The 12,774-nt window shown below is 40.9% G+C and overlaps 1 protein-coding gene across 9 annotated transcripts in view; it reads left to right on the forward strand.

The window, feature by feature from the left end:
- Positions 1 to 12,774, forward strand: part of LOC140368959 (voltage-gated potassium channel KCNC1-like) — a 33,987-nt gene that overhangs the window by 9,988 nt on the left and 11,225 nt on the right. For 3 of the 9 annotated variants that reach the window (XM_072456136.1, XM_072456132.1, XM_072456137.1), the window contains exons 3-5: positions 8,333 to 9,314; positions 9,907 to 10,101; positions 12,080 to 12,100. In XM_072456136.1, coding sequence (XP_072312237.1) covers positions 8,333 to 9,314; positions 9,907 to 10,101; positions 12,080 to 12,100 — 1,198 coding nt within the window. Of the gene's footprint in view, positions 1 to 8,332; positions 9,315 to 9,906; positions 10,102 to 10,937; positions 11,068 to 12,079; positions 12,101 to 12,774 lie in introns of all 9 variants that reach the window. The other 6 variants (XR_011928209.1, XM_072456135.1, XM_072456134.1 and 3 more) reach the window with 3 other exon arrangements.

The raw sequence follows: 12,774 nt of genomic DNA on the forward strand, positions 1-12,774 counted from the left end.
CTCTCCAAACCGAACGGACTGTGCCTATTTGCAACACCAGCTTTCCTCTGCCCAGAAACCCACTTTTCCCACTGAAGGTCATGTATTGTGGTTCATTCTTTACTGTCCCTTTTTACCACAGTGTTCATTGCTGCTATAAACACAAGTATGACCTACCACAGCACTTGGCGTTTCAGAACATTATGTCTCTGGATAGATAATCACTGCGCTTGTCAGAAAATAGAAAAAGGTGCATTGATAGGTGTCAGTGTATAGATACATACAGGGTGATGAGCAGAGCACCTTGAGTCGTTTGTGAGACATGACATTTTTGTTGAGACCTTTTTGCTCAATAATAAAATAAAAACTGAACCTAAAAGCTCAGAGCACTTTCACAAAGTATTTACGGTAGTCTGTACTCTGTTCTAACCCTAGAATAACTTGCACTAGAGTAGACTGTTAAATCATTTCACGATATTGGCCTTGTCTAATACAACATGGGCTTGTAAGATTATTTGCTTACCAATTCGGTTTCCCCCAAAGCTGTGCAATATGCCACAGTTAAATGGAAGAATGTGGTGAAGGTGATTTTGGTAATGTACAATTACAGCCAACCATTAATTTATGACTTTTTTTGATAGTTATACTAATACTTCAAGACAATATTCCTGATAAAAGCTGACAACCCTGCAAAGGTACAACTCAACAATACTACTATTAGATAATATCAACAAGGGTCTTTATTGTTTATTGCCCTTTTTAACCAGGAAAGTTAGAGATTCTGTTTTTGTGGTGGGTAAAACTGGAGCGTCCAGTGGAAACCTAATCAGAGACAGGGAGAACAGTCCAGAACAGGACCTTCTTGCTGTGAGGCTGAAGAACTATCCGCTGCACTACTCTACTTCCCCCCCTTACTGATATTGGTAGTACAGATAATGTGTTTCATTTGCAAGAAAGTTACGGCTATGCATTTTTACTCATACCAAAAGTGTCAGATTTAAGCAGGTGAGCTGGTTTAATGAATGAGTTGGAATTGAATGAGAATGCATGAGGTGGGGCTCTAAGTTGCAATGTATTTTCCACTCCACTTATGGCCCCTATGAAAGGCCTATTTCCCTCTTCCATTATTGTGTTCCTCCCAGTGGACTGGATCTGAAAATAGCAGAGAGGGACTGAGACCTTATTTCAGTCAGGGGGTGAAGCTACAGTTCTTGCTAGAATAAGATGGTGCAGGTATGGCTGCAAACGTCTTCTCACCCTCTGGCAGATATTCTTCGATGCTCAAGTTCATTAAGGTAAATAGTTCTCCCTCCAACAGGCATTGTGATAATTGCTCAACTTTCCTGTTCAATAGGCAAAAATATCTTGTTTGGTTTCAGCTTTCTATGACAGTGTTTTGTGCCACTGGCCTTCTCTTGTCATGTGCATTTTTGGAAGTCCTAGAATATACTGTAATTGGAGAGCTATATGTTGGCAAAATCTGACTGCAAAAAGCTTGATGTCTCATAACAAGGACTGAGACATCAGAGGCATGTTAAATAAGTAAGAAGAAGCACTTTCAGAACGGAAAAAGCAGTAAAGGAATTTTATTGATTTGCTGCCGCTTTTGACAATACTTGATGACTTCACTGGTTGTCTGTAGTACTCCAGCCAGAAACATTTAGCACATTTTATGATTATGTAGCAAAAAGGCCTTCTTATCACTCTAGAAACCTTTCTGCTTGCCCATGTCCTTCTCAACTATCTTCCGCCTCCTCTGCCTTAGTCCATTTGGTTCTTAAGTGCTGAATCAGCGCCCCATACCGCTATACAGACAATCACAGTCAATTACTGCGGACGCTCGGACACTGTGGTAAAACCCTTCACATTTTGCGTCTACGCATTAGAATTCTGGAAACTGGCGTCAACAGAGCACTCTTCCAACTGTGCCAGAGCCGATTACAGTAGTGGGAGTCGTAATTCTCTATACGGGGCAAATCTCATCGAATTACATTAGGAGGTCTAGTATTGTTTAAGCAGTGGCACAGCTCTCTATTTGTGAAAAAAAAAATGAGCAGACATAGTTTCAAAAAGGCTAAATAAATCACAACCTGGCCCCTAAATGTAAACACGTAGGGACAATAATACTAATACACCAAAAATGAACTCCTTAGACTGTTTCCCCAATGGAACTGGGTCCTGGTTCACGTGTGTGACCTGTTCATACACCTTCAGCATCAATCACCTGCACACTCACCATTGCACATTGGCCTGTAACTCCGTAAGCGTAGTTGTCCATAAAGCATTCTGCCAAGTATTCACACTAACAGCACACAGATACATCACTTAAATGACACGCCTCCACACATAACCCTGCAGAGCACTCTCTGTCAAGCGTGCATAGCCTGAGATGTGCCATCTTAATTAGCTGATGGCTCCAACACCAAACATACATTATAAGTAGAGAATCGAGAATCGAAACGTGCAGTGCTAGGAACAGCAAAGATACTGCGCTGAACCCTCAAGCTTCCTAGCCTCTGATAGAGGACTCAGGCTTAGAAAAAGGGATGAGACCACCTGCAAAAGTATTTTTTTTTATATTGGTCTCAACTGTGTCAAATTGTCCATCAAATGTAATTCTCTCTTGGCCCAAATACATAGTTCTGAAGTCCAGTGGGATGCCAATGCCAAAGATCATTCGCAGTTCTCCACTGATCTCCAATATTTCCAATATGACTAAGCAATAGGTCACTTGACTGCACTTTGACTTGGTGTTATTTAAAAAAATAAAAAAAGTAATACATTTTCCCAGTATAACCTTTTCCAAACATTTGCTTTTGTGGTCTTCCATTGAGTTGCATTTATATTTCCCCATTCTTCATCCAGCAAATCAAAATGACCATCTCTTTCCCATTTATTTTTAATATATTTGATAGAATGGCGGTCCAGATTAGATGTATTTAAAGTTCTTATGTGTATTCCTTATTAAACACATTCAGACAGAGGGTTATCATGGTCATTGCTTTGTTTAATTAGACTTTCTTTCACAATCGAGTAAAAAAAACATTTATACCTTTTGTAATCCAGATCTTAAATCTTGGTCGTTGATGTTTGGCTGTTTGTCATTACAGCTGATGGTACAGGGACAGTCTTACTAAACAAGTCACATGCATCTTGGACAAAAGGACAGGAAAGGACATGGGGGGAACTGTGGGGAAGAGGGGGGAAGAGTATCGTCGTAAAAAGGGGTCGTCTTGACAAGGGCGACGCGTGCTGCAGTAATCTGGTCCGAATAAAGATGAAAGAGAAATGACGTGTGTAGTCAACTTCCCCGGACAGTAGAGCAGCAAGAAGAAAATGCTGCAGGATATGTGTGTGTGGTGGGAGTGGAGACAGTTGAGTCATTCAGGGAATCTCTGAAACAAAAAACTATGATGTGATTGAAATGTGCTAGGATACCTTCCAAGATCACTGACCTCTGAGTCTGTCTTCTGGCATCAAAATGTAAAACCACAAGGATTACCCAGAGCAGTAGCTAATTATATCCTCCTGAATTGCTTCTGCTCATTCAGAGCCTTGTGCAAGACGCCGTTGCACATTAAGGAATTTGCTATGGAAGTTAGCACGTGAAATCCAATCATACAGTTCATACATTAATGTGCCTCTTTTTTGCCATCCATCACTCACATTTTGATTTGATCTTTGATACTCTGCCCCTCTCTTGGCTTTGGGTCTCTTCTATGTCCTCTACATGTGTTGATTGCTTGTCTCCTGAGGGTGATAGCTGCAGTTCCTTAGAGAGGAATACATGCTTAAAGGACATGGACGAATTCCATGCTTGTAAGCGTCTTATGTTAAACACTACTTAAATAGTTAAATGTAAGATATACCATTGAGTATTTGAGTCATTAATAAACTAAAAAGCTACTTTACTAAGTTTTAAACATATTTTTATTCTAGTCTTCAAGATAAAAGTGTATTAAATTTGAATTTAGCTTGTTGCCCTTCAAACATTGTTTTAAATGTTCATGCCTCATTCATGTCCTAATTTCAGATCACCCTTCAATGTCTCCTTATCTTTGCTGTCTTTGAGTGGTCACCCATTCATTTTGCCCTCTGGGAAACACTAGCCCCTCTAAGTGCATTTAAGTAGCTGCCGTTCATCACCATCAGTAGAATAAAGGAGCGGACTGATTTTATGTAAGACAAGCCAAGGTCACCTCATGCTGACTTGACAAAGATACAGTCAAGTCTCATGTTTGGTAATAATCAGTTAGTGCAGTTGTTTATAATTTTGTGAACTGCCCTTCTCGATGCAGCCTTTTGCGCCAGCTGTAGCAGTATTTGGTTTAGTCCTGTCCTTGGTTCCTGAAAGCAGAGGCTAACGCAGTGGTTGTCATGGTGACAGAGAGCCAGGCAGGGCTGTGGTAATACTGTAATGATAAAGCTCTTCTGGATGGTGCCGCAGTAAACACAGCACCACTAGGGTCCCGTTAAAGGAGAGAGCTCAACACGTCGCTATGCATGCAAAACACCTGCAGGGATAATATTGGCTCTTACCAGCTCTAAGTCATAAGACTCATAACCATGTTCCCCTTACACCTCCTCCTCTAATGCTTTATTCTACTCTCGTACTGGTGCCCTCTGCGGCACTGTCTCTCAATGAGATTCACATCAGCGTTCTGCCATTCCGTTACTGTCTCTTCATCTGTCCATCGAAAAACAATCAGCGCTCTGTACATCCTCTTTATTTCACACCAGCTTGTTCTCTCTCACAGGCCCTGTAGTATTCTATTGTCCATCTTCCATGCTGTTTCCTCTCTTTTAAATTTATGTTGATGATCTTTCCAAATCTAATTTGAGAGTCTGGTGAGGGAAGACGACTCTATTGGGCCTTGAAGGTCACTGAGCTGCAGGTGTTGCGTGCTGTAGTTCCACTATATGGACCTCAGGTCTGCATATTTCTGAGCTGTTGAACACGGGTCCACATATATCTTTATAATAAAAGGAACGGACAATTTGCTGTAAAGAAAATGGATAAGTGTAAAGTGACAGATTGCCTCCTCTTACTCTCACCATCCTCCTCTTTACTTCCTCTATCCATCCATCTCCCTCACACCGATGAAGTGCTCATGTAGTCACCACTGGTGCTTTGTGAGAGCCTATATAGGTGCTTGTGCTCACATCATGTTCGTCAAGTGTACACACCATAGAGCTGCGCTCTGAACGACACAGGTTTGTGTGATATAGAAGTGCCGGGGGGCTCTGGTATCTCAGCCTGACGTGCTGTTGCATTTTTAAAATGGCTTCGGCTGAGATGGATTGATTCATATTGATTTAATGTTCAGATCTACAGTGTAATCCACTGTTCTCTCCAATGCTCTAATAGTGTTGCATTTCATTACTAAACCATGAATGAACTAATGTGGGATCAGTGGCAAAGAGTGCTGCGCAAATGGACAGGCTGTTTTTATATGTTTATGAGAGCATTTAAGAATGAGAGAAAAATAGTTGGCAACTAATTTAGTTATCAATAAATTCTGTATTAAGTATAACCAGACTCTAAAACATGCCGTGTGCCAAGACATTTTACCATTACTCAACTAGACTCAAGACCCATCTATTTAGAACCGCTTTTAATGTCTAACCTGCATATTATTAATGCTTATTGTTGTTTTGCTTTGTGTTTATTAATTTACCATTTGTGCTGTGAGAGTGTTCAGAACAGCTGCATGTCTGCCCTTCTTTCTCATCCCCATTTCATGCTAAGCTGTCTTGTCTAATAAAGCCTACAGGCAAAAAAATCCTAAAAAGAAAAAGAAAAAAAAGAATGGGGTGCACGGGGGCAGAGCGGTTGGAGCTCTTGCCTCCCAATAAACTGGGTGGATTCTGTACATCCTTCCCTTGTCACCAGGTTCTCCGGCTTCCCTCCTCCATCCAAACACATTTGGTAACTGTAAATTGCACCTAGTGAATGAATGTGAGTGTACGGTTGTCTGTGTCTCTGTGTTAACAATGCGACGAGCTGGCCCCTGTCCAGGATGTACCGCGTCTAAGGCCCAAAAGCTCAGGAACAACAGGAACAAGCGGTAGAAAATGAATAAAATAAATAAAAATAATAATTCATTGAAAAGGGTGCAATAACACAAAACAAAAAAGAAAGAAAAATTGTGTGAGAATAGATTCTGATCATATCCATACATCTCGCTGAATTCTTTTGATTCAGAGAGTCCCATATTGACGTGTTGCCAGTCGTGCCACTCAGGGTTCCTCTTGTCTCTTTAGTTGACACAAGCCACTGCCATAGTTGAGGCCTGTCATTTAGTGTTAGTCTGCAATGCCCGAAGCTTTGCCTCTGTTTTTCTTCCTGGCCTCTCTGTCTTTGTGCTGTCATGATTTGAGTTCTCTGTGTTCTCTGCAGGACACATCACATTTACTTCATCTGAACTATGAGATATGTCAACTTTGCCAGTCTGGATACTATGATACTACTGGATACAGTGTGTGATAGCTGGCTAACATTATTTTTTTTAATTGTTATTTTTAACTTTAACTTTTTAAACTGTTTTTTTAACTTTAACTTTTTTGTATTCGCTGCGTCACCGCTATCTGTTCTTTCGTGTTCTTTCACATCCGGAGCCTCATGATCTGGACTGGCCTGGTGGTCCCCCACAGTGTTTCCACCTGTGTAGCCTACATAGAAGATAACCCAGGGCTGCAGTCTGTTTTGTATTTTTAGGAACTCAATTTATTATGGCTGTCATTTAGGTAATCGGGACAAGAGATGACCTTCTTATATGATGTAAAGATTTCTTCAGGATAATACATCTTCCGCAATTAATGCTCCCAATTTTATCAGTAGAAGCAGTTGACACAGTTGAACATTTTATTTGTGTTTCTGCTGCCAACCCCAATCATCTCTAGATTTGTCCCTCTGGTTCTGGAGTTTACTTAGGACAAGAAGACAAGTGATGGGCTCGTGCCAGAGGGTGATTGAGAAACTTACTTAGCGTTTTCAAGCCACAGAAGGCGCGAGGACTGCCGCAATCTTAAAAAGTAGGTCAGACACAGTAGCAAGAAATAGAAGAGGAAAAAAATGTAGGGGAGCAATGGAGTAGTTTGGACATTTTTTTTTTATTGACGGAAAGGTTGTGAGCTCTGGATCAGGACGGCAAGGGAATGCAGGCAGACAGAAGGCATATGGGGATGGAACATTATTTTTCTTGACTTTTTGCTTGTCTGTGAATCTACTCAATACAGTAGCTCTAAGTGTTAAAATATGTTACTTCCTGTCATAAGGCACTTAGTCAATAATGATAACAAAATATGGGAAAAAAAACCTTTTAAGAAGAAAATAGGTGGATTATGTGCCTAGATATTACATAAATCCATAATGCTTAAGATGAGCAGTGACATGCACAACATGGAAGGCACTTAGGCCCCTCATACTATATGGGATCCACTCAAGTATGAATTACCTTTCTCTGTGGCTCTTCAGGCCATGTCTGCGTTTTATTATTTATTTGATAAAGCACAAAGTATACTGCATCTATAAATACACTGTAGGCAGGGCAGGAATAGGCAGCATTGAGAGGCAGTGCTAAAGCCACACTTTAGTCTTAGCACGCCACTCACTTTGGAGCTAAACCCTGCCTTTGGTATATAGAATAGGGAGGTCTAAAGTAAAGGTTTGTAAAAAATGATACTAATAATGGGAAAACAGCAGAGATCCCATGGATATAACACTCATTTCTGCACCGCGTCCTCCAGTGTGGACTCAGGACAAACAAGCAATAAGCTGTTGAAATGATATACCAGGCGAAAAAGCAACAATGCAAAGCCTTTAGAGGAAAAAGACATTCACATTTTTTTTGGATTAAAATTATGTTTTACATGAATTGTAAGATAAACAGCCCTTAGCAAAACAAAAAGAAAAATACACAATGCTTTTAGGCAACACAATGAATAAAGAATAAATTAATTTTAAATATTGTGTACTGAAAGCCCTGTGTTCAGTCTTTTCCAACCTGTGAATATTTGTACAACAACACCAGCAAAAGAAACTGCTGCTGTGACAAGGAGTCAGTCAGTTCTGTCCAACGTCCAATGTAACTTTAAAACAAAACCATGTTGACAGGAAGTGCTGCCTTACATTGAAACATCACTTCAGACATCCTGGCAGCTTTGTTTATTTCACAGACTCAACTCCTCTCAGACACTTGCATTTGTTTGCTATCAGACAATTGCTGACTCGTATTTCTTCTTTTTCTTTGATTTCAAACACGTTTTCCTGTTTGTTCAGTATTTTTAACTACTTTTTAAAACTAACCGCACTCTTCTGTTTTTCTCCTTCTGTTTGTCTATCTTTCCTCAGTATGTGGCGTTTGGCTCTCTATTCTTCATTCTCATTTCGATCTCCACTTTTTGCATGGAGACGCATGAGGCCTTCAACACCATTGTCAACAAGACTGAGAACGTCACAGTGGGAAACATCACTCGAGAGGAGATTGTATACGAAGTGGTGACTGACAGTTGGTTGACATATGTAGAGGGGGTCTGCGTGATCTGGTTCACTATTGAAGTGCTGCTACGAGTCACGTTCTGCCCAGACAAATTGGAATTTTTCAAAAGCTCCCTAAATATTATTGACTTTGTTGCTATTCTTCCATTTTATTTGGAGGTAGGCCTGAGTGGGTTGTCCTCTAAAGCTGCCAAGGACGTCCTAGGATTCCTGCGTGTTGTCCGCTTTGTCCGTATCCTCCGAATCTTCAAGCTTACTCGCCATTTTGTAGGTCTGCGTGTCCTTGGCCACACCCTTCGAGCCAGCACCAATGAATTCCTACTGCTAATTATTTTCTTAGCGCTTGGTGTCCTCATTTTTGCCACTATGATCTACTATGCCGAAAGAATTGGTGCCGATCCAGATGACCCGACTGCCAGTGCTCACACTAACTTCAAGAACATTCCAATTGGATTTTGGTGGGCTGTTGTGACCATGACCACACTGGGCTATGGAGATATGTACCCTGAGACGTGGTCAGGAATGTTGGTGGGCGCACTTTGTGCCTTGGCTGGAGTGCTGACCATTGCTATGCCCGTACCTGTTATAGTCAACAACTTCGGCATGTACTACTCTCTGGCAATGGCCAAACAAAAGCTGCCCAAAAAGAAGAACAAACATATCCCTCGAGCTCCCCAACCAGGATCACCTAACTACTGCAAGCCCGATGCATTGGCAATGGCCACTGCATCACCACAAAGACTTTTGGGAAATGTCCTTGGTGGGGTAATGGGCTCTGGAGGCTTAGGGGGGGATTGTCCTCTTGCCCAAGAAGAAATTATAGAGATAAATAGAGGTGAGACATATTATATCCTCTAATTTTGGGTTGTTATTATTTACAACTTCTAACTTAACAACATGTGTAAGGCAGAAGCCTTGTATCATTCATATATCTAGCTTTGCTTGCCAACTATGGAAGTCCTCCATTTGTATCAAATTGGATAATTTGAATGAATATGACTGACTTGTATTTTTCTTGCAAAAAATGTGATCATGTGCCGGGTGATCAGGTTAGTGTCAAGAGAAAGAAGTGGGAGGACTACAGAGTTTATTGTAAATCCACCCCAGAGAAATTACTGGCCTATTGGATCTCATGAGTAATTTATGATCAAGTGGTGGGTCCACACTTGCCTAGAGGCGTCCATTTGTTAGTGCAAAACAAATAGAACAGGATTAAAATGGTTTCAATTATCTACTACATTCAACTTCAAATGGTTTCTTTCTGGAAGCACTAGTAATTCCTTATTACTGCTAATTTTCACACCTTCATTATAGCTCTGTATTGTGAGCTGAAATTCAGAGCTAATAACGTTACTTCCAATAACGCAGTGGACAAAAGCAATTTAGCCTTCCTTTTCTTTGTAACCTGTGATCTAACCCCATTATAGATTCAAAGCAGAATGGTGACGCAGCCTCGGCTGCTTTGGCAAATGAGGACTGCCCCACCATAGACCAAGTGTTGAGTCCAGACGAGAGAAGTCCCATTGGGCGAGGGCCTACGCGGGAACGGTACCAGCAGGACCGCGCGTGCTTCCTGCTCAACACCAGGGAATTCCGCGCCACAGATGGGAATGTGCGGAAAGGTATGTTTTCGCACCAGGCACCGGATTTCTGTTGCATACCTATATATAACACACAATGGTGCCAACAAATAGGATGTTAGAGGCATATGCTGGGTAAATAGGTAAGTACTGATGATGCTTTGGGTGTGAAGTGAAGAGGACATTATTTTGGAAGCCTCAACAACTACCAAAATGGCTCCAAATACAAGTTAGCCAACACTAACAAATTATATACACATACTCTTCTGCTCTGCTACATTTGTTACATCTCTCATCCATCTTGTCTTTGTCTCTCCACTGCTTTTTGTATTTTTCTGTCTTTCAAAATGTTCTGTCCCTCTCAGTTTTTGCCCTGGCTTATGTGTCATGTCAGTCTATCTATTCCATTGCGTGTGTGTGTGTGTGACTGAACTTGGTTGCCTGTCCCATAATGTCACTCATTGTCATTCATTCATGATCAGAAATGGATCGTCTTTCTCTTTCTTCTGGACTCAGACAGTTGACCATGCATTAATTTTCTTCTCGTCACTTCTCCTCTGTTTCTCTCTCTCTCTCCTATCCTGCCTGGTCTTGTCCTGTTCATTTTTGCCCGTCCCTTCCCTCCCGTGACAACCCCAAAATCTTCCCCTATCCTTCACAATGCCCTTCCCTTCTATCCCGTCATTTCCCTTCCCAATTCTCCTTTGTGCTACATGTTGCCCTTATTTATAATTTCATATGCATCATGTTTTGCTCATTTTAACCTGTCACCTTAATCCATTTACTACTTTAACCAACTCCAACCCACTATCGCCAAACCTGCACCGAAACACTCCCTCACACTCCCTCCACACAACCCCCTGTTGACAACAAACTAGAGGCTGCAGCCCTGGCGCCCAGCCCAGACTCCCCTCTGACTGAGGATTGGTTTAAGATGGAGGGGTCTCTGTTACAGCAGGACCTCAATGCAAACTCCACCTCCTCATGGATCAAACCATAGCGCCAGAGGTAACACTGAAAATAAGAGGTCAAAAACAAAGAGCCTGCAGTATAGTCATTTTTATTTTATTTATTTTGCAAGCAGAAACGTTTATCTGGCTCTGTCACAAGCATGCTCTTAAAAGCACTTAATACCTCTAGACTTAAATGCTTTCACTTTACAGTCTGCTGTCTTGTGTTTGGAGTGAAACCTCCACATATCTGACTATCTTTATTGAAGGCATACTATATAAAAAACAATTTAAACTACTTGAAAAGAACCTTCATAGAGATATGTGAATATCTCTGCAAATATGCAATGGTATTTATTTATTTATCTATGGGAGTTTTTGTTTATAGGAGATCTTCTACTGAAAGTGTTTTTCAGACTTCCTATAAGTGATCTGTTCTTCTGTATCTACCTCTGTATCTTCCTGCGTTGCACCAATGAAATTTCCCCATGTGGGACAATAAAGGAATATCTTATCTTATCTTATCTTATCTTATGTTAAAAATCAGTAAATAGCCAAAACATAGGTATGTCCGTGCATGCATACCTGTTTGTCCCATACAAAAACATTAGGACTATTATTTCCACTTATTGAGTGGAAAACCAGTATAGTATGCCTCTAATATTGTATTGTAATATAATAATATTGTAATACTATTATAATTAGGTAGTCAAAAATAAACCATTTTGTTTGTGAAGGTTGTCATTGAGTTAAACAGAACGGCTCAGAATGAATATTCTTAGATTAAATACACAATGGTACAGTATGAATAATAATAAATCATGTGCAATATGTTTAAAGTGGTATTGGGATGACTTAATGATCACTTTGTAACTGTGTATGTGTAAAGCGATCTTAAGAAAGAATGAGTGCACCAAATGGGCGTTCACACATGCAGGCATTTCCAGTAAGACTCTCCCAGTTGTCTTGTCCTAGGTCAATAACCAATAAAAGACAGAGTGAAGATTGAGTGTGGGAGCAGGGGTACCTTGTTGTCTGATGTGCTTGTGTTGTTGTGTCTCTCTCTTCAGGTTGTGTCATATCACGCGTGTGTATGTGGGCTCCTTCATTCTTATATGTCGACACTGTGTCTCTGTCTAAAGCCGTCTGAGTGCTGTGGTTGTGTTGTTGTGTGTTGCCTATTTTGGTTTTCCCTACCAGTGTGTTTACTCGTGTTACTCCTTACCCCAAAGACCTTCTCCTTGGATCAGCATATTCTGATCCCTATCTAAAGTTGATCTTGTCACTGGATATTTACATGTGTGTGCATCATTTAAATGCCCCAGTCCTGGAAAAAAAGCAATGCATTTCTAGAGCAGAAGACAGTGTATTTTTCCATGTACATAGGTTTAATGTCGAAATCAATTGACCAGCCTTGATCAATTCTCTGTGTTGTGACTGTGAGTGCAGTGGTGTAGAACAAACATAATTTTTCCAAGGTCAAAGGTCACTTGGGTTAATGGAGTTGTGAAGGTCAAGGGATAGTAGCTCTAGAAACATGCCACGCTGAAAGCAAGTAAATAGTGTACACATCCCAACTTTCAAATCAGTTATCACAAAACTGATTGACTAAAATGTTGTGCTGTCCTGTCAGCGTGTAATGGATCCGAAATACTATTCCCTGGACCATCTTGGGCTTTCAGTACCTAGTGTAGTCCAGAGCTCAGGGCTTTTGTGTTTACACTGAGGAGACCCGGACAAAAGCCAAAGGATTACAACCTGCACT

The sequence above is a fragment of the Eucyclogobius newberryi genome, unplaced genomic scaffold (genome assembly GCF_026437365.1).
Source record: "Eucyclogobius newberryi isolate DKJ021-1_F unplaced genomic scaffold, fEucNew1.0.hap1 SCAF_20, whole genome shotgun sequence".
Taxonomy (NCBI): domain Eukaryota; kingdom Metazoa; phylum Chordata; class Actinopteri; order Gobiiformes; family Gobiidae; genus Eucyclogobius; species Eucyclogobius newberryi.